The sequence below is a fragment of the Rhinolophus sinicus genome, linkage group LG05 (genome assembly GCF_036562045.2).
Source record: "Rhinolophus sinicus isolate RSC01 linkage group LG05, ASM3656204v1, whole genome shotgun sequence".
Taxonomy (NCBI): Eukaryota; Metazoa; Chordata; class Mammalia; order Chiroptera; family Rhinolophidae; genus Rhinolophus; species Rhinolophus sinicus.
Genome location: NC_133755.1, coordinates 156,133,643 through 156,155,885, shown reverse-complemented (window position 1 = coordinate 156,155,885; position 22,243 = coordinate 156,133,643). Strand labels below are relative to the sequence as shown.

The 22,243-nt window shown below is 38.8% G+C and overlaps 1 protein-coding gene and 1 pseudogene across 1 annotated transcript in view; one reads left to right on the top strand and one right to left on the bottom strand.

The window, feature by feature from the left end:
- Positions 1 to 2,671, top strand: part of MOXD1 (monooxygenase DBH like 1) — an 83,300-nt gene extending 80,629 nt beyond the window's left edge. The window contains exon 12 of the mRNA XM_019729372.2: positions 1,625 to 2,671. Within this exon, the coding sequence (XP_019584931.2) occupies positions 1,625 to 1,684 (60 nt within the window). The 3' untranslated portion in view covers positions 1,685 to 2,671. The remainder of the gene's footprint in view (positions 1 to 1,624) is intronic.
- On the bottom strand, positions 2,618 to 3,667 carry LOC109446223 (calponin-3; annotated as a pseudogene).
- Positions 3,668 to 22,243: the final 18,576 nt, after the last annotated feature.

The following is a 22,243-nucleotide window of genomic DNA, read 5'->3' as shown; positions in this document are numbered from 1 at the left end:
AGGAACTATGGTTTGTCAAGAGGAGAAATCTAATAGGGCGTTTAAAATGGGCCCTCTCTATATAGTAATTGATGCATTTCCTTTCAGTCTTCCACAAGTAAAAATGGACCTGATTAATCAAGAACAAAGTTATGGGATGACAGGTCAAGGGATAAGAGCGGTTCCTTATCTCCTTTTGGTGCTGTGACCTTACCAAAAAATAGAAGGGGTGACAGATCACTGAAGTCCTTATTTGGTTTTAAAGGTTGTGGGTGCCACTGTGACAGCAGATGTCCATACACTTGCAGAAATATTCTAATTACTGGAGGGCCCAGCAGTCTGCTCTTGCAGGCAAAACAACAGCCTGGCATTTGAGGGGAAAAAACATTGTCCCCACAGATTCCTCATCCATTTCTTTCTTGGTTCTCCCCACCCTCTCTTCCACCTTCCAATTCCCCCTTCTTTTCCTTGTTCTTTCTTGCATCTTCTCATTTAGACAGCACCAATCTTGGTCAGGCCAAAAATAGGACAAATGTCCTGACCTAGAATTGACAGCCTGTGAGAGAGAAATACAATGAACAATAATTAGACAAATACCCATGATACATAGAATGGCTAAAATAAAAAATTCTAAAAAAAATTAAAATATGCCAATGAGAATGTGAAGCAAAAATATATAAGTTTTTTACACATTGCTGATGGGAATGTAAAATGGTACAACCACTTTGATAAAAAGTTTGCAAATTTCTTATAAAGTGAAACATTCATTTTGCATGTAACTCAGCCATCACACTCCTGGGTATTTAAACTAGGGAAAGAAACCTTATGTTCACACAAAAACCTACATGAATGTTCACAGAGGCTTTATTTATAATCACTAAAAACTGGAAACAACCCAAATGCTCTCAAATGGATAAATGGAAAAACAAACGGGGGTACATGCCACTAATGAAATGCCACTCAAGAGTAAAAAAGAATGAACTATTGATACACGCACTTGGATCATTCTCGATGTCATTATGTGGAGTGAAGAAGGCAATCTCCAAAAGTTACATAATGTATGATTCCATTTCTATAATATTATCAAAATGACACAATTATAGTGATGGAAGACAGATCAGTAGTTGCCAGGAATTAAGGTTGGGTGTAGGATTTGACTATAAAAAGCTAAAATGAGGAAGTGTCTTTGTGGGAATGGAATAGTTCGATTTCCTGATTGTAATAGTTACCCAAATATATACATGTGATAAGACTTCGTAGAACTATGTACCCCTCCTCTCAAAAAAAAAACAAAAACAAAACACCCACATGCAAATACTGGTGAAATACAAACATTGTCTGTAGTTCACTTAATTGTATCAATGTTGATTTACTGCCTTTGACAATGTACTATGATCATATAAGAAGTTATCATTGTGGGAAGCTGGGTGTACGGTACACAGACTACACTAATTTTTCAACTTCTTGTCAAAAATAAAAAGTTTAAAATAATAAAGATAATTCACTATTTTGTTGGAAAAATAACACAAATAATAATGTATTAGAATTGTGATACCTCTTCATTAGAAAAGTACAGTGTTAGGAGAATGTGTAATTGCAGAATGGGCATTAGGAAACATAATCTGAAACACTTGCTTTGTTCCAGCCTGGACCCAGTGACAGTTACACTGAAGACAGGAGTTGCAGTTCCCCTTTATTCAGTTGAAGTCATTTGTGCTGCCTCTGGGTTACTCACCCCACCTAGAGCTCGGAGGGCCACGCAGCGACTTCAAAATTGCTCCACCGTTTCAGCTTTACTGCCCCGGTTGATGTGACTTCCAAGGAAAACTTTTCCAAAGGAAGGCTAGTCTTTCTCAGCTTCTGTAGAAATAGTCTTTCTTATTCAAAGTCCATTGCCAATTTAACCATTATTTTCTTCTTTTTTTTTATATGAATGTTCAAACAAAATATTTATTTATAAAAAAATACAATGAGGTAAGTTTATGTTGAGAAATGCAACAATAAATACAGTTGAAGAAAACGGCAACTCTACATTGATACATTGGCACAAACAGGAAGAACGCATGCACCACGCAGACCTACGCGTCTGGAGGCTGATTTTGTACACGCTCCTTTAGAAAACACCTCTGAAAAGATACTATCAGCTCTGGGGAGAGAATGAGTACACATATAATCACAAATGCACACGGATCATGATTTTATTTAAAAATTAGCAAACAATACTGTAGAAACATTGATATGTAAATTTCTAAAATGCTGCATCTTAAATTCAGTTGGCAAACACCACCTTAGCTATAAGCATGAGTTTAGTCTTCCACATAGAAACCAGACACTAAACTGTAAAAAAAAAAAAAAAAAAAAAAGCTTCCTATTATTTGAAAACACCAGTTTAAGTAGAAGATTGTAAAAATGCATAGATCTCTAATAAAAGAATTCGCTGTACAAGAGTACTCCCCTTTCACAGTATATCTTTTTACTTCATATGCGAATTATTGGTAATGCTGTAGGAATTAACCATTACAGCACTAAAAGGCAACTATTTAGGAAGAGGCAGAAAAAGGAAAAAGGAATGTATGTAAGGCAATATTTGTTTTAGATACAATAAGCATAATAGTGTTTTAGGAAGACAAGATAAAAATTACTCCAGGCTAGCTTGGTTCTCACAGAATAAAAACAATGGGCTAAATACTGAGCTTGTCTCTGTGAATCTAATAATCACGCCTTGGTCACCATATTGGTAATCTCTGGGGTAGTCACCTTGGTACTCGCCAGGATTCTCATCTGGGTATTCTTCCTGATAATGGCTATCACTGATTTCTGACCCATTTGTTCCTGTTCCTTGGCTTCCGTTGTGAATGACAGGTTCTGTTGGAGCAGCACAGAATTTGGGATCATATACTTGCCGCCCGAGCCCATACACACTCATTCCTTTCGGGGAAGCGACTTTGTTGGTACCCATCTGTAGAGAAATTGTTGAGTTGTCCACTGGTTGTAAGGTGAGCTTCTGATCGTAGATGTCTCTTCGGGTACCAGGTGCTAACATCCCCGCCTGGCTGGCTCCTTTGTTGGTGCCCATCTGCAGACTAATCGTGCTCTGGTCAAAAGGTTAGTCAGTTTGCATTTTAGGATCATACAGATGCCTCCTGGTCCCATAGGCTGTCATACCTGCCTGGCTGGCGCATTTGTTGGTTCCCATCTGCAAACCAATTACACTTTGGCCAGTTTTTAATTGTCCTTCATCAAAACGCCTTGTTTATTTTTCTGCTTACTTAACTCCAATGTCAATGGTTGTGTGGAAGCCTTTTGTTTTAGCCGGACCTGCTAGAGCCACCAGTGTAGTCTGAACCTGCGTCACGGTTCCATTCTCAAAAAGATCATTTGCTTCAAATATGTCATGTGGCTTCATACCATAAGCCTGAATAGCTTTAATAAAGGTGCCAATGTTGTCCAACTGAGGCCAGTTTAACGAAGACTCATTGACCTTCACGGAGCCTGGTTGTAGCTTGTTTATGAGTTCGCAGAGGATTGTGCCATCTTTTAAGCCCAGCTGAAAGTTGGTGCCAATGCTCATGCTGGTCACTTCTTTCCAATTGCGAAGATCTTCTTCTGCTTGAGGATCATACTTGGAAGCAATCTTATTCTTGACTTTGGCCGAAAGCCCGTAGGAAGGGCCCTTGAAGTGGGTCATGGTGGTCGGCTGCGGGAAGAGGCTGCGCTCGGCTCGGGGCTTCTCCCACTGGGCTTCCCTGCTCCTGGCCCCGAGGAGTGGCCGCAGCACCAGAGGCTGGAAAGTCGCTCCCCTGGGCCTCGGAGAAACGCAGGCGATGCCTCAGAGGCTCGATCCGATTAGGTCCCGCAAAGCCTCGGGTCGGCTGTTAACCATTATTTTCAAGTTTCTGTCAGTGTACTGGGGCAAAAACATTTTCTCTTGATGATGTCTGGAGATCAACAATAAATGCACTGCTGCTGGGGTTTACTCTCCCATTTAACACTTGATTTCCTTTAGCAGATGCTATAAAATGTGACTATACCCTAAAAAAATAAGGATCCCTCCTACAGTCATAAAATATGTAAAACATATCACTTAGATGATGTTTAAGGGCATTTAACAGGGTGCCTAACAGAAGATACTTAAACAATTGTAGACACTATTTTGTTTTTAAGACCTTATATTTTAGAGCAGTTTTAGGTTTATAACAAAATTGATAGGAAGATATAGAGATTTCAAATAAATCCTGGGGCCCCTAGATATTGTTGTTCACATAAATAAATTTAGGCTGATACCTGTTCATAGCAAAGTAATTTTCACATATTTAGTTGATATTGGTTTAGTGTTAGCATGGTATATGTTTTTCCATTTTTTCTTTTACTTTAACTGACTTGTGTCTTTACATTTAAAGTGAGTTTCTTTTGGACAGAATATACAGATTGTCCCCGACTTACGATGGTTTGACCTACAAAACCTGTACTTAGGATTTTGATCTTCCCTCGGGCTAATGCAGTGAGTTACTTTGTTGTGATGCTGGGCAGTGCAGTGAGATGATTTTGCCCAACTATAGGCTAAGTGTAACTGTTCTGAGCACAGTGAAGGTAGGCTAGGCTATTAGTAAGTTAAGTGTATTAAATGCACTTTCAATTTACGATGTTTTCAATTTGCGATGGGTTTATCGGGACATAACTTCATCCTAAATTGAGGAGCATCTGTAGTTGGCTCTTGCTATTTTATTCAAAATGTGTTTTAACTAGGGTATTTAGACCATTTACATTTAACATGATCATTAATTAATATGGTTTGGTTCAAATCTACTGTCTTACTGTTTTCTATTTGTTCCATCTGTTCTTTATTTACTTTCCTCTTTTTCTTCCTTATATTGAATTTATTATTATTATTTTTAGAAATATAATGTTTTCTTATTTGCATATTAAAGTTTCAAAGTACATCTAGAAGGTTTATGATACAAATTAGTTTTTTCTTTATATTGTACTTACTTTTTTAAAAAAGATTTTTATTAAAATATAGCTAACATACAATATTATATTAGTTTCAGGTGTACACCATAGTTATTCAACATTTATATACCTAAAGAAACGATCACCATGATAAGTCCAGCAACCATTTGACACCGTACTATGCTATCACAATATTGTTGACTATATTCCCTATGCTGTACATTACATCTCCTTGACTTATTTGTTTTATAACTAAAAATCTGGACCTCTCGTGCCCCTTCACCTTTTCTCTCCTTTTTAATTTTTCAATTACTGTTGACAATTCAATATTATTTTATATTAATTTCAGGTGTACAGCTTAGTGGTTGGACATTTATATAATTTAAGAAGTGATCCCCTTGACTAGTCTAGTGCCCACCTAACACTATATATAGTTACCGTATTATTGACTATATTCTCTGTACTTTACTTTACATCCCCATGATTATTTTATAATTACCAATTTGTACTTCTTAATCCCTTCATCTTTTTCATCCTGCCCCCGAAACCTCTCCCAACTATCACCCCAGGAAATTTAGTACCCATATGACACCATACATAGTCACTATCATGTTATTAACTGTATTCCTTATGTTACACCCTACATCTCCATGATTACTGTGTAACAACCAATTTGTACTTCTTAATCCCTTCTGATTTTTCACTCACCCCCAAACCCCCTCCCATCTTGCAACCATCAACACATTCTTTGTATCTGTGAAGTTGTTTCTCTTTTGTTTATTTTGTTATTTAGATTCCATATATAGGTGAAACCACATTGCATCTGTCCTTCTCTGTCTCACATACTCCACACAGCACATTACCCTCCAGGTCCATCCATGCTGCTGCAGATGGCAAGAACACATTCCCTTCCATTGTCAAGCAGTATTCCATTGTATATACATACTGCTGCCTCTCTATTCATCCATTGACAAATACCCAGGCTGCCTCCATATCTTGGCTATTGTAAACAATGGATGTGCACATCGCCTCAAAGTAGCCTATGGGTTTCTTCAGATAAATACCCAGAAGTGGGATTACTGGGCCCTTCTTTGTCTCTTGTTATAGCCTTTGTTTTAAAGTCTGTAAGTGTTGCTACCCTAGCTTTTGTTTAGTTTTGTTTCCATTTTCATGAAATATCTTTTTCCATCCTTTTACTTTCAGTCTATGTGTGTCTTTCAATCTGAAGTGATTCTCTTGTAGACAGCATGTGTAAGGGTTTTGTTTTCTTATCCATTCAGCCCTCCTATCTCATTTGAGTGGAGCATTTAATCATTGATATTGAAAGTAATTGTTGCTAGATATGTAGCTATTGCCATTTTTTATTCATAATTTGATTTTTTATTCCCCCATCCTAAAGAAGTCCCTCTAAAACTTCTTGTAATCCTGGTTTGGTGGTGATAAACTATTTTAGCTTTCTCTTTAGCTGTCCTTTGATTCTAAATGATAGCCTTGCTGGGGAGAGCACCCTTGGCTGTAGGTCCTTGCTTTTCATCATGTTGAATATTTTGTGCCAATCCCTTCTGTCCCTCAAAGTTTCTGTTGAGAAATCAGCTGACAATCTTATGGGAGCTTCCTTATAAGTTACTAGTTGCCTTTCTCTTGCTGCTGTTAGGGTTCCCTCTTTGTCTTTAAACTGTGCCATTCTAATTATAATGTGTCTTGGTGCAGCCCTGTTTGGGTTCATCCTGTTTGGGACTCTCTGCACTTCCTGGGCTTGTATGTCTATTTTCTTCATCAGGTTAGGAAAGTTTTCAGTCATTATTTCTTCAAATAGGTTCTCAATCCCCTGCTTTTCCTCTTCTGCTTCTGGTACCCCTTATGATGAGAATGTTGTCCCTTAAACTGTCCTCATTTTTTTTATTATTCTTTTTTCTTTTTGTTGCTCCTATTGGGTGTTTTCTGCTATCTTGTCTTCCAAATTGCTGATTTGATCCTCTGCTTCGTCTAGTCTGCTGGTGATTCCTTCTAGTGCATTCTTCATTTTAGTTACTGTATTCTGCACTTCTGACGTTCTTTTTTGTGGTTTCTATGTCCTTTTTTTATGCTTGTAATCTCTTTGTTGAAGTTCTCACTAAGTTCCTTGAGCATCCTTATAACCATTATTTTGAACTCTGTCTCTGGTAGTTTGCTTGCCTCCATTTCCTTTAGGGCTTTTTCTGGAGTTTTCGCCTGTTCATTTGGAAAGTATTTCTTTGTTTCATTAATTTTGGCTGCCTTTCTGTTTGTTTTTATGTATTAAGTAGATCTGCTGTGTCTCCCAGTCTTGGCCAGGTGGCTTTATGTAGTAGGTGTCCTGTGGGGCCCTGCCACAGTCTCCCTGGTCACCTGCTCCGGGTGTTCCGGGAGTGTCCCTTGTATGGGTTGTGTGTGCCTTCCTGTTATAGCTGAGCCTTGATTGTTATTGGGATTGACCCTCAGGCTGGTTTGCTGTGGGGTTTGGCCATTACCACCACTGATGGACTGCTGTGCAGGGCGGGCTTACCCCCCCTGAGGGGGATTTGCCCCAGCGGGCTCTGGTGCTTTATGAGACCACCCTTTGGGTGTGGAACTTGTGGGGCTACTAGAGTGGTGTTCTGCTGTGGTCTGAGCCAACTTCCAAGTATGTGGGTTCTGGGGCCTCTTGTGAGGGCCTCTGGTACAGGTCCAGGTCACCCACTCCCTGTGACCAGCCAGGAACTACCTGTTAGGAACTACGAAGTGATCTGTGGTTGTTCGCTATCTCTGCTAACCCTGGAGACATGTGGGAGAGGCCACATTACCAACCAAGGACCTTTGCCACCAAGACCAGGCATGGGATAGCTCTTCAGAATGCCAGGACATTCCAAGGACTGCTGCCACCTGCTAGCTCCCTGAAGGTTCAGCCACTGATAAAACCTGTGCACTATGCAAATTGGGTGAGGTGGGATCTGAGGGAGTCACCAGAATGAGAAGATTTGTGGTCAACAGGCTAATGTAGACTCTGGTTTGCTGCCAATGCTGAGCATGGAGCTACTCAGCAAAAGTCTCAGAGCACACCAAGGACAGTTGCCACCCACATGGGGCATGTGGACTCTGATAGTTTTCCAAGAAAGAGTGTGATGTGGGTAGGGCTGGCTGCTCCCGGAGGAAGTGTTTTATTGTAAGTTTCTATTGCTATGTTTTTTCAACAATATTTTATACACCTTTACTACCACCCAATGTGTTTTTCATCAAACATAGTATAGCTTTCATCTCTAGAAATTTGAACTGAATCTGTTTTTATTTCTTCCCTGTCTACTTAATATGCTTAATTTTTCCTCTAGTTTCTTGAAAATATGGAATACAATTACAGTAAGTATTATAATGTCCTTGTCTACTAATCTCTTCACCTTCACATCTCTAGATCAGTTTCAACTGATTCACTTTTCCTCTACTATGAACTGTATTTTCCTACTTCTTTGCAGGACTTTTTTGCAGTAATTTTTGATTAAATGCCAGATATTTTGAAATACACCTTGTTGGCTGCTGGATATTTTTGTATTACTACAATTTTCATGAACTTGTTATGAAACCCTTTTAAAATAGTTGGAAATAGTTTAATCTCCAGATCTTGATTTTTTTTTTATCCCCAGTTTTAAGCTTTATTGGTAGAAACAGAACAGAATTTAGTCTAGGATTATTATTTTCCCCACTACCAAAGCAAGATCTTTCTTAGTATTTTAACCAATTCCCCATGAATTTTATGAGTTTTCCACTCTGGCTGTTGGCAGCAGGCACTAGCATTATTTCCAGGCTTGAGTGACCTCCAGGCACTGTTCCCTAAAATCCTTTCAGGTGGATTTTCCCTTTGCTTCATCATGAGATGATTAGTAGTCATGGAGAGCCCTGCAGGTTCTTGGAGTTTTCTCTCTGTGCGTTTCTCTTCTCTTTCATACTCTTCTTGTGAACTCTCGTATCCTTGGATTTCCTATAATCCCAGTTCTATCCCCTCAACTCAGGGAGATTACTGGTTTCCTTTCCAAAGAGACAGCAGCCTAGATAAAAATTCATGAAATTGATAAGCTTATAAGTCAACAAATCTCTTTTTGAATTGATATCTGAAATGACTTGGTTTCTGCCTGAATTCTTACTTTTCCCATAGGAGGACAAACACTTATTTATCTGGTCAATGGGGTTCCTTGGGAATGGGCGGGCAGGAGTGGGAAGTTTCCCTTCTTTTCATAGGGCCCAGTTTAAAGGGAACACTAAGACCAGGAGAGAGTGTAGAGCCAAAGAAGAGTCAGATTGGTCCAAGCCACAGGAAGCCAGATATCCACACAGAAGGAGCCAGCTGTAAGTATCCTTTCCTGCAGAAAAGCTGTCTGACTCTCCCCATCCCCACAGCTGTATCAGGCACTCCTCATCTATTACCTGTTAGCATCGTATGCTGTCTGTTTTAGAGGATTTATTACAGTATATTCCCTCAATAGTTTTCTATGTCCTCTGGCCTATAAATTCCACGAAGACAAGAGTTATCACTATCTTGTGTATTGTTGTCTCACTTGTTCCTAACATATGACCAGGTACAGAGAAAATGTCCGATAAACATTTGTTGAATAATTGCATTCTTTGTTAAATTATCAGATGAAAAATCAGGTTGTTTCTGAGACCAATCTCATCTAACTTCTCTGTTGAATTTAACACAATGATCACTGCCTCCTGTTTTCTTCTTCATACGTTTCCCCCTTAGTAAAGCATTACAATTCTCTCTTCACTCTTTCCCAATATGTCTTTTCTTAAACCCTTCCCACTCCTTAAACCTGGGGTGGCACATTCAATAACTACGTTGCCAAGTGGGTAATATAAATAAGCATTCTTGTCAATTATAAGAAAATTTGTAATGAAGCAGTCTCTGGAGAAACTGAAGAACACAAGCTTCAACTAAAGATTTCAATTTTTAAAAATTAAAAATATGCTGAGCATGCCCTACAAAAGGTGCTTCAGCAACTTCCAGGCTTAAATGCTGGTGTTCATCAGAGTTCTGCCTTCTCTGTGGAGTTCACCATTGTATCGTGGTCATTCCTGGTCTCAAAACATGTTGGACTAGACATAGCAACCTGGATATACATATAAATGAATTATAAATTACATATTATTGTATATATGTTATTACATTACATAATAATGACAATAAATATATTTTTTCTGTCATATGTGTATTATTTCCAAACTTATTGTATCCCAAATGGAACTCATCTTGCTCCAAAAATCTATGTTCTTATCTATTTCCTTTTTGTAAAGTTGCTTCAAAATCTCCTCATTTACCTAAACTGAAATTTGAACTCATCACAGATTTCATCTATTTCTTTAATCCTTAGTCGGTCTGTCCCTATGTCTTGTAGACTCTTGAATGCTTTCTGCCATTCTTATGAGTTTAACTCAAGATCTTATTATCTCTAATCTAGTCTTTTGCCATAATTTCCTTGTCAGTGATTCCAAAACCTGGATGTGAGTCAGAATCGCTTAGGGCATTTTATAAAAATAAAGATCCTCTCCCGGTCCCCACATCATACCTACTGAAACATAGTCTCAGCGGATGGACCTAGAACACTTGCAATTTGTTAAAGCAATGTGGTGGCTTCTTACAAACGCTCACTAGTATTCTTATTGTGACATCGTATCAGTCTGTATTTCTTATAAAAACCCATCCTCACTCATGCCTCTCTCTCCTTTCCTCTTCCTAAAGAAGAGTACATCATCCTGATGTGACAAAGAGAAACCTCAGTTCTAGCTGCTGCAATATAGCCCAGAAATTCCTCAAGCTTGAGAACTTTAATAATGGACCATGCAAATCAAAAGGCAAATGAGTTAGAAAATTATTGAGCTAAACTCAGCTTAATTGAAAACCTAGCTGCAGCACTAAGTGATGAAATCACATTCCTCAAAATATAATATGTCTTTTTTATGTATTTCATGGTTAAATTGTTACTGATTGTTTAAAATAAGGATTTCTGTCAGTTTTGTTGAGAGAGTTTTAACCTAGTCCTGGAAACGAGATAGACGTGAAACTCAGAATTACCTGTATTAGAGAAGCCTCTGCTCTAGCACTAGTGAAAATCACTTAGATACAGTGAAAATAACGCTCATTGTTCTAGCATTTGATCATCTTTATCCGAAACACTCTCTAAAAATAGAAAAAGTTCATAAGTAGATTAAAAAAACTTAAAAAGTTTCTTAATAAAGCTTCTATTGATAAGAAATAACCTTTTTATCAAAATGACAGTGCTGATTGTCAACACAAAGAAATTGACAGCTGGCGGCACAGCTATCATCGAGGAAGAGGTGCCACCTTGTGGCACAAATGATAAATGACTTGATGGGCTGACAAACCAATAGTTTTCTCATTACATACGTTTTCTTGCCTTTGGAACAACTGAGCTCATAACGGCTTCTCTGTTTCATCTCCTCCCAAGTACGATAGACACATGCAAATATTCCTTTTGGAACAGCTGGAACCTCTTGCGGGGAGCCAGGACAGAGACGCTACGGTGAGACACTTTAATTTGAGCTTCTTTTGGAGTGAATTGGGAGCACAGTGCCCTCTTGTGGTAGATCTATCACATGCAACGAGAGTAGTAAATTTCTCTAGGATTCCAAAGAATTTCAGGATTTGAATCTTGTCAAATGGTAGGCTGGGCATTTGAATATCTGCATAAAAATCTTAATACAATCCTAATAAAATTTCATATTTTCTATTAACATTACATAAGAACCAGAAACTTTATCTTAATACAGCCTTTTAAAAGACAATTGTCGTAAAGTATTGGTTTTGACTCCAAATGGTGTTTCCTTCACAATCTCTTGTCTTGTGTACATTAGTAGAATCTAATGAAAATAACGAATGACTCCATGTTTCTAGCCACTTCAAATTCAAACAATAAAACACCCCCAAATTTATTATCAATGTCCATTAATGAGAAATGCTGCTAAATTTAAATTTTCTATCTCAAGAACCTGAATGTTTAGCAGATGTCTGGCATAATAAGGTCTGTTTCATTGAATTTCATTTAATGAATAGAAAGCTTCACATCGTGTTGCCTGTGTGCAAGAATGCATGATCCTTCTCATGAGATAGATGAGTTAGGTAATAAAAACTGTGCATATTAATTTTTTTATATTTTAAATGTTCTTGAAGAGAGATTATTATATTAAAAGCATATTTAATGCCTGCTACATGTCAGGTACAGCACTGCATACCAGCTGTCTAGAGAGAAAATATAAAGTCTTTACTTTCAAGGAATGTACTGACTTATGAAGCAAATAACTACCTACTATGTTTTACTTTTTTAAAAAATGAATTTAGATTGTAGATTTGTTTAAAAATAAACCATATGTTAATTTAGTTTTTCCCAAAAGGAGGTATCTTTTATGGCTAATTTTCCTTTTTCTTCAACCTTCTAAAATAAAGAGTGCAAATAAAATTTTAAGTTAATATAAAACTGTATGCACAGTATGGTTATCCTGTGAGGTCTGTATTAGGATTCTCCAGAGCAACAGAACCAATAGCGTATATTTAGATGTTATTAAGAGGAAACTGATTACAGGAATTGGCTCACAGGGTTATGTAGGCAGAGGAGACTATCTGCAAGCTGGAGAAGCAAGAAAGCTGGTGATGTAATTCAGTCGGAGCCCGAAAGCATTCGAAAATCCTGATCTGAACCTCCCTCTCCTCCCCTCTCCTCCTCCCGCCCAGGCCCAAGAACCAGGAGCACTGATGGCCCACGGTAGGAGACGGTTGTCTCAGCTGAAGCAGAGAGAGAGAAACAATTCACCCTTCCTCTGCCTTTTTATTCATTTCAGGCCCTCAATGGCCTGGATGAGGCCCACCGCCTTGGTGAGGACAATTTACTCCATTCACCAATTCACGTGCTAATCTCTTCCCAAGGCACCCTCACAGACTCTCCCAGAAATAATGTTTTACTGGCTATCTGGGCACCCATTATCCCAATCAAGTTGACACCTAAAATGAACAAACTTCAATCCTGCCTTCTGACTAGTTATAGAAGGAAGAGATTTGAGATCACAAGACTGTCAGATATAAGAGGTTTCGTTTTTTCATATAATTATCTTAGCACAAAATCTTCAGGACAAAGTATGTGACTGTGATTTAGGCCTTAGGGGTTGTGGTTAACCATTGTGGGGACAGAGACCCAGAGAGCAGTTTCCCAGCTCTTAGCCTCACGTGGAAAGGTGCTGGCTCAGGTAGGAGATGGCCATCAGCTGTGACTGGTTGGCCATCAGCCACTGGCTGTGTTGGTTTGTTGGTTGGTTGGCAGAGAAGTGGGTAGTGGATTGTGCGTCGTGGGCTCCTACTGTGTGTGTATCTCACCCTGCCACCAGCGAGACTATAATGGTATGACTTCCCTATCTATGGCTCCATGGGTGTTCCTTTTTGGCCTCACTGTATTCTGTGTTCTTATGTGGGGAGCGGGACCAGAGACCCCGCAGGACACCCTGTGTGACACCATTCTGCCGCTTTTTGGAAGCTACTGAGGGTCTGGAAATTAACAGACTAATTCTAGGAAGGTAGAACTCTGCACAATAACATAACGATAGGATTTCACTTCCTCTATTTGGGGACTCTGCAATTGAACATAAGGCATATCCAACATAATATTTCTTTAATAGGAAAGCATGCCAAGAGTTATATTTGCTGTTTTCCACAGGAGAGGTGGTGCCTGTTCATTTTGGAACACAAATTAGAAAGGGTATTTCTCTTCAGTTTTGGCTTGGAGGGCTCTAGAATGATGCTTAGGTTGAAAATGTCTCCCATGTTAGTCTGATTTAATACCTGCCATTCTATTATTTCTTCCACACAGTGAATCACAATCTCCTACATCCTTAACGCAGTCTAGGTACTAAAGAATAGAGGGATGGGCTTTTAATGATTTACAGTCTGGTCAAACAAAAAGAAAGTTTAAGTATAAGACATAACAGGGACCATTAGAAAATGGAATACACTCAATGTCATGGGAGGGTACCAGCCAGCGGAAGGATCTGAGTTGTAGTGAGTACTTGTGCCGACCTCTTCCTGCGCATTTTCTCAATTAAAAAAGATAATAATAATACCACTACAATAACTAGGAAATGTCATTGATTGAAGTTCAGTTATATTCATTTACTATACCAGATAACAATCATATGAAGCTGACACAATCATTCTTACTTTGTAGATGAGAAAACAAAACTTTAGGGAGATTAAATAATTCCTCTTTATCTTCCCAAAAAAGGATTAAAAAACGCTCAGCAAGGATTTAGACCCAGTTGTGTCTGAGCCTGAGACCCATATTCTTGTCACTCTGCTAGGATGCCCTTATGTCTGGACTCTGAGGCCCGTAATTTTGCCACTACTGTGCCCTCTTTTACATTTCTTCTCCCACAACCTGAACCACATTGTGCCAAGGAGAGTTCAGTGAATATTGCTACAGCCTGAAATGTTCTTTGGGTGAAGACACATCATCTCCAGGAGCTTCTTGTGGAAAACCACACATCTCTAAAGGGTTCACTTCTTTAGATCATGGTTTTCACTGGTCACCAGAAAGGAGATCCATGGTCAATTAAGTTTGGGAAACACTTGGTTCAGCAACATTAAAAAGGGTTATGTTGTTGTTGTTGTTGTTGCTTAATTTCAGAAATTCTCAGTATTATTAAATAGTCACCAGTATATTAGTCATAGTAATACTCCTTTTTAGCATGTATTGGGCACATATGATATGCTAGGTATTTTGCTAAATGTTTAATATATGACACCTGATTTCATACTCACACACTAATAGGAGGAAGAGACTATTATTGACCCCATTTTGTGGATGAGAAAGTAGAAGCAGAGCTGTGTGGAAGAAGTCTGAACATTATAAATCTCCGTGTGACCTTGGGCAAGCTTCCAGTCACAGCATCTCCCAAGCATATTTGAACCTGGAAAGCTTTTTGGTATGGCAAATCATGAGCATCATTTCTTTAGGAAATACATTGCTCAGTGCTGCTGTGACAATAAAAACTAATACTGAGAAGCACCATGTGCCAGGCTAAAGGTTTTGAATAGAATAGTTAATTAGTCCTTGGGTATTTGTACTATCTCCATTTTAGGATGGAAAACAAACAAGAAAAAAGAAAAACACTAACAAACAAGTGGAGCAAGTAGAAGACTTGCATATGGTTAGGGAGCCAATGAGTAAATGCCCCCCAGGCTGTGCTTATCACCCTAACATGATGCTTCCTTCCAGCCACATTGCACCACCAAGCAGCCATTCTTTGGTGCTGGGTCCCAACTTCCTGCTTTCTGGGAAGCAGAATGTTGATTTGAAGGTTCCAGAGGGACACTAGAGACATAGATAGAAAGGACCCCAGAGCACAGGTATATTTTGTCAGCAGGAAGGCAAAACGGTAGGTCTGTGCAGGACACAGGAAAACACTAATAATGGTGACGTGAGGGCACGAGGGCCAGACCTGACTGGTGGGTGAGAAGCCACCTGAGGCCAAAGTGAGAGCGAAAGGTGGTGTAGGTGAGATGAGCAGATCCAAAGTCAAATGTCTGTGTTGGGGCTTGGAGTCAGCCCGAGCTATGTAGTCTCCCATGGCCTTGAGAATCTCTGTGAGCACAAAGGGAAAGCGACATTCACTCAGAGGGTTTGGGACACTGACAGAACCACAACTGCTCTCCCAAGGTGTCGGTTTCTCCTTTCGGCCTCAGCTGTGTGAAGCTGCGTGTGTGGTGCCTCTGAACTGCTTTCAGAGCATCAGTCCCCTTCACCCCTCTCCTCCGGAGGGTTTATTAGAAAGGACGTCACCTTTGCCCAAAGGGACAATATTAAATAGGAGGCCCAATAGATAACAGACATGAGCTCCAGAGGTTTCATTTCATTAGGGTTCCTTGGGCTTAAGCTGCAAACGCCAGATAGGGCTGGTGCAAGCATAACCCACCAAAAGAATCTTTCTGTCTGTAGCTCATGGCTGGAATTAGTAGAATAAAAACACTCTGTTCACTGAAATTTCCACCATTTGGTCGTTACTAGAGAGTTACAAGTTTAAGACCCAACAATTATAAATCCTCCAAAATGCCAAGGACAACTTGCTCCAGAGATAGCAAGGGAAACTGCGCTGAAAGAGGAAAATGAGCTGTGCTGACTGTGTGATATCTCCCCAGCCAGTACTTGAGGAACTTCAGGTTAATTTTAGCACTTTTCCCAGTAGGAAACACCATGTGTCGGGGGCACCTCTCCAAGTCCACGCTGGAATGCGGTTGCAGAGAAGAGGGGAGCCCTGTTCTTATTTAGTCTGGCTGGCTGATGGAGAAAAGGAACAGAATGTGCTGCTTCCACAGCTGCAGAAACCTCCTGTCGTGGCACTAGCAGTTCCAGGAGCAGGTCTTGTCCAGCACTATTAATATTCTGGAAAGTTCTCTGACTCATAAAACTGGAGAGGTCAGAAACTTTTTTTTAATTTTATTTTATTACAGAACTGTGGAAAAGCAGTAGCTAATCGTGTCATGACCACATTTCTCAAATTGGCCACGATGAACCCTCAGAGTGATCGTGATAAGAGACCACAATGATAAGACATTGAAAAGGACTTTAGAGAATTGAATTTACTTCCCCCAGCTCTGTAACCAGTTCAAGAGATAGGTTTCTCTAGCTGTCTGAAACTCCATATTTGGCAGGGTGCAGTCTAATCTATACTCTGCAGGGAAAAGTAGCTTCCTTATTAATTAGTGATATCTGTTAAGTGTTGGGCCAGTGGAATCTTGTCAACTGTGTTGCACAGTACACTTAGTTTTATACCAACCTGTTGAAAGAAGCCTTCCCACTGCATAGATAGACTGAGATTATAGGTACGGGCTCTTACGTGACTTGATGGCTTTGAAGACACATTTGCAATTTCCAAGAAGAAATGAACAGGAGAGGACAAAGATGAAGAGATTTTGAAATTCATTCCCATATGATACATGAAAAAGAAAAGACAATGCTAAGAAAGTTGTTTTAGAAGGTGATATTGTATGAATTTTATTCAAAAGCATTTACAGCCACACATTTTTTCCATAGTTAGCTATAGAGTAACAATTACATGCATGAAAGTTTACAGATTTGTTTAAAATAGAAAAATACTTTTAACAGTAGTGTTTCATCCACAAAATTAGATTCATTTCTGAACATTATGGAAACTACTTCAGTGAAGCAGTTGCTTATCATTAGCTGGTGACAAAATGTTATAAGCAATATAACGTTGCTTTAGAGAGCAGCTTACCTTCATTCTGATTGACATCCTTTCCTTGCACTGGAAATATATCTCTTAGGGAAAAAATGACCTAAAAATTCTGATACAGTGTGATGTTTTGAAAGCTAGTACACCTGTGGTTTTCTTTCACCTTAAACCAATGTATACTAAAAGACAAAGCAAGTTCCTTTTCTCAGCTTCCATGCCACACACAAAAAAAGGAGAAACAAACAAAGAAATAAACAAAACATGTTTCCTGTGCATGTGTGTGCCTGTATGTCTGCATTTAAAGAATAACGGGTACTGTCAATTTCAATTAACTATTCAGTAGCAAAAGATGTATAAGCCTGTGAGTGGAAACTTTGAGAAACGCCAAAGGAATATTATTCTAGAAACCATATTTTATGTCAATTTTTAAAGGTCTGGACAAGTATTGCATTTGCTGCCTAACACCCCATTCTACATGGTGGTCTAAAAAGAGCCACAGGTAGGCAGCTTCAGGTAGTCAGCTGGACCCTATACTAGGAAAGAGAATGCAAAGGGTTGAGTGAAGAAGGAAGATCAGCTGTGTTTATCATCACTGAGTTAATAAACACGACCTAGGCAATGCCTCCTGACTTGCGGGAGTTGCCAGATGCATGTGGATAAAGAGAAAACTTGGTGACACAGGAAGAAGTAAGGCTAATATTTGCTCCTAGTATGTGGCTGTTAAAGCAATTTACGCAGATCATACCGCGTGAATCAGGAGCGGCCAATGGGCAGAGCAGCAGTTTAGGAGGGGAATTGTCCTAAGACATGGAGGGAGTTTTCACATCCTGTTAAACTTGAGGTTAGTGTTATTTTTTGCAGTGAAGCTATGGAAAATACTGGAAGATTTGGGCAGGCTGTTTGAAAACACAAAACTGTGCTCCTTGTAATTGTATGCCTGCCTCTTTGCCAGCAGAGGAGAAACAACCCAGCTGAAGATCATTTTCTCTTGCTCTGATGCCCATTTGCAATGATTGATTCTTAAAGGTCAGCGATGGCTTGCCAGCACATTTTTGTATACAGAGTCCAGCTTTCTGTTTGGACGTTAGTCAGATACGCATGTGGCACCTGAGCAAAAGGAGGAGACCAGGAAGCACAGATTTTCTTTTGGCTCAATCACTGTCAGCTTGGAAACCCTTATGTTCTGAGTTCCTTATTTGGCCTAGCACCCCCAATACCATAAAAAAAAAAAAAATCTTTTGCAATATTTTTATACCACAGTCTTAAATTTTTACACTTTGTCTTTCCCCCCACTTTTTTAAACTTTCCCCTTTCCTTCTTCCTTTCTCAAACTTCTTCTTGACCCTGAGTACGTATATCAGGTACTGTGCAGCTGCTCGGGATGTAGTCAGGAATACAAAACGGTCATGGCAGACTTGTTTACAGTCTAGTGGGAGACTTGGAAACAATTAGCAGCAATACAACTGTATGAATTCTTTTTTTTTTTTTTTTTTTTAAGATTTTATCGGGGATGGGAAACAGGACTTTATTGGGGAACACTGTGTTTTCCCATCAGCTCCAACTCAAGTTGTTGTCCGTTCAATCAACTTGTCCTTTCAATCTAGTTGCGTGGGGCACAGCCCAGTATCCCATGCGGGAGTAGAACCCGCAACCTTGTTGTTGAGAGCTCGCACTCTAACCAACCGAGCCATCCGGCTGCCCCTGTGGAAGCTCAGCAGCAGCTTGTGGTCTTCACTGTAGTTGTGGAGAACGCAACTCACTGGCTTATGTGGGAATTGAATCGGCAACCCTGTTGCTCAGAGGGATACATGGACAGACTGTTTCCTGAACAATCACGTGCAAAACATAGAAGTACACACTAATTGCTACTCTAATACAATTAATTTTGGTGTCTATCTATTAGTGGTTATTGATGTTTTTTATTTTTAACTTTTCTTTCTTTTTAAAAAGTTTAGTTGTTCTTAGAAGGCTTCTTTGACTGATTCATTTCAAGCAAGATTTATTTGAATGCTTAGTAGGTGCCAGCCAGGGATAGTGCTAGGATTTAGGAGTTACAAAGATAAATAATAAAGACTCCTGACTTAAAATAGCTCATGGACTTATGGAGGGAGACAGATTTTCAAAACAATCCTATAATTCAGGTAGGTAAGTTTTAGAAGTTATGTATGAAGTACTGAAAGAGCACAGAGCAAGAAGAGATTACTTTTTTCTGATGGACTTTCTGGGAGATGGGTGAGTTGGTAGAGTCACAAAGTAGGGGTGACATTTGAACTAATGCTTGAAAATGATTAATAGTTCACAAGACCAACAGATGGAATTCTGTTTATTTCAGATTTTCCCTAAGAGTAGGTGCAATGCAGTGAGTTTTTACAGCTATGCAAATATTTCAAAATTAATTACTTCCTACCATGTTCTTAAGTCTTTTTTGGTTTCCTTTACTACTCTGGTCATGTTATTCATCCCCATCCCTTTCTCAAGGCCTCTCCTATCTCACTCTATTTCTCCATTTTTCTGGCCCATCACCTTACAGAGTCTTGCAAGTTAACTCTCCACCATCCACTCATCTCTGAACCTACATCTCATCACCAAAAGACTCATTAATGTGAACCACTCAACAGAGAACCACCTACTCTGGGCTCATTTCAAAGTAGAGGCTTTGAAATTTCAGCCTTTACCTTCAGCATCTGTAAGAAGAAGGGAACAACAATAGAGATTTATTTTTCCACAATTAATTATTCAAACTAAAAACACCACCAGATTTCTTTTTTTACCTTAAGAGAAAGTATACTAAAAACATAGCAAATTCCTTTCCTCATCTGCTCCTTCTATTCCAAAAACAAACAAAAGAGAAGCAAAGAAATAAACTTCCTAGAAAGTAGAAATCACCACAGTTTTCATTTTTAATAATTTGCATCCTGTGAATCATACTTGACTCCCGAACTCATGCTTTCCTAGATATTTTATACTAGTATCACTTGTTCTTACTTATTTATAAGTCATTATATCACATATTACATCATACCACATCCCTACAATAAACCATCATACCACATCCCTATAATAAAACATAAGTGCAATTACGGCGTACCCTGCCTTATCATTGCATGTTGGTCAGATGTAATTCTCCTGCCAAGCTCCTAACAATGGTAAACAGAAAAGAGCAATGGAGTCTCTAGGGGTTAATATAAATAAGTAAAAACCTTTTCCTCCCATCTTCTAATTTGGGGTAATAATCAAATTAACAGAGACAAATTGACAGGAGAAAATAAAATTTTAATATTTACAAGGAATTCACATAAGAATGAAAATTTCCAAAGACAGCGACGCAAAATTGGGTATAGATATTGTTTTGGACAAAAAAGAAATGGAGGGAACAGGGCCTTAGATTTTAAAAGTGAAAATGGGCAATTTACAGGTAGTTGAGGAAGAGCTGAACCCACATGGCAGACTTCATTGAGACACAGCGTGACTTAGGTACCAGGCCCCTATTGGAGCCTTCCTGGCTACCATACTTAATTCTGATTAGGCTGCGGTGAACATCCTAAGATTTCCTTTCTGGAGTAGGCCTTTCCATCTGAATCCCTTAGGCAAGAAAGGGAGAGCGTCAAAGGTTCTTTCTGAGTCTTTTGTTTCTTAATAACCAGCTTAAAATCAATATCCCAAAAGGTAGCTTCAGGATGACAAAATGTTGATCCCTTCAAGTCTTTTGGGCTAACGTTTTCTAGACCATCATGACCTGTCTTGACAGTTTAAGTATCAGTGACAATGAAGACCAACTACAAACTAAGGTGAGTGGATGAACAGTAGAGACATAAGTGGTTTGAAGGGACTGAGGTCTATCTTTAGTAGTTCACCATTGGTTAAGTTACACAGTGAAAACAACTGAGTCTGCTGTTGCCTCTATCTTTAGAGTGACTGACCTAAAGTAGCCCAATGGCTTTCAAGTTCTGAGAAGAAGCCAGCCAAATACATTTTTAGGGAGTCTGCATTTTCTGACCTTTTCTAAGTTTTCTCTTTGAACGTAGAGAAAAGATTACTTTCTGTGAAAAGGTATGTTCTTGGAACAACTGCATAAAGCTAAAAATAGTGGGAATTGAACATAAGAATGCCCGGAGAGAAGAGAGCCAAACTGTAGATTTGGGTTACTATATTTGACTTAAAATGTCTCCAAAAAAGGAAGAAAACAAAATTCTAGTAGGTAATATTAAAAATCCAGTCGATGTTATTTGAAAAGCAGCTGTCTTTTATGGTGTAAGGTTTACTTCCCTTAAAATAACTCATTTCGTTTCATTTATTTTTCTAAGAACTCAGTATCAATTCAATTGGCTTAGGTTACTAGACATTATTGGTTGGATAACTAAATTTAGTTTTGTAATCATAAAGTAAAAATCAGAACATTCTACCACAAAGTGTGGATTAACTTCACAATTTTTAAGAGTGCCAGATTTCCTTTCAGTTCAAAAATGTCATTCTCTTCGTAAAGCACATAAAGTTTTAAATGAGGAAGTGACAATTGCCAACTGAAAATGGCTAAATGATCCATCTAAAAATCCAGTTCGTGCCCTTTTGGAACTCCTATTTAGATATTAAAGAGCAAATAACAACATTTTTATATATCTGCTGGAGAAAAAAAAATCTGTACAGACATATATTCTATTGATGAAGAGATATATTTTTAAAATCTTTTATCTAAGCCTATATCCTTTTTTTTTTTTTTTGACAATAAGCAATACCGTGACAACACTCTAGTTCCAAATGGCCAATTTTAGCCTCCAGCTACTCCTGTGGATGCCATTTATCTTTGTACAGTAGCAATAGAATTGGATGTTCTCCTAAATTTCTTTGTTGACAGTTTCTGAGTTCAAAAATTCATTTCTTTGCTATGGAAACAAATAGGTTCTGACAGGGATCCAAGAAAACAAAGTGTGATAGTCGTCCCAGAAATTAAAAAGTTATTGCATGCTGTTTTGTCAACAGTCCTTTTGTCTAGATGGTTGACTAAGGCACTTTGTACTAACTCAGTAAAATCATCATTCATGCTCTTAATCCTTCCACACCCAACACCCACTCACTAATT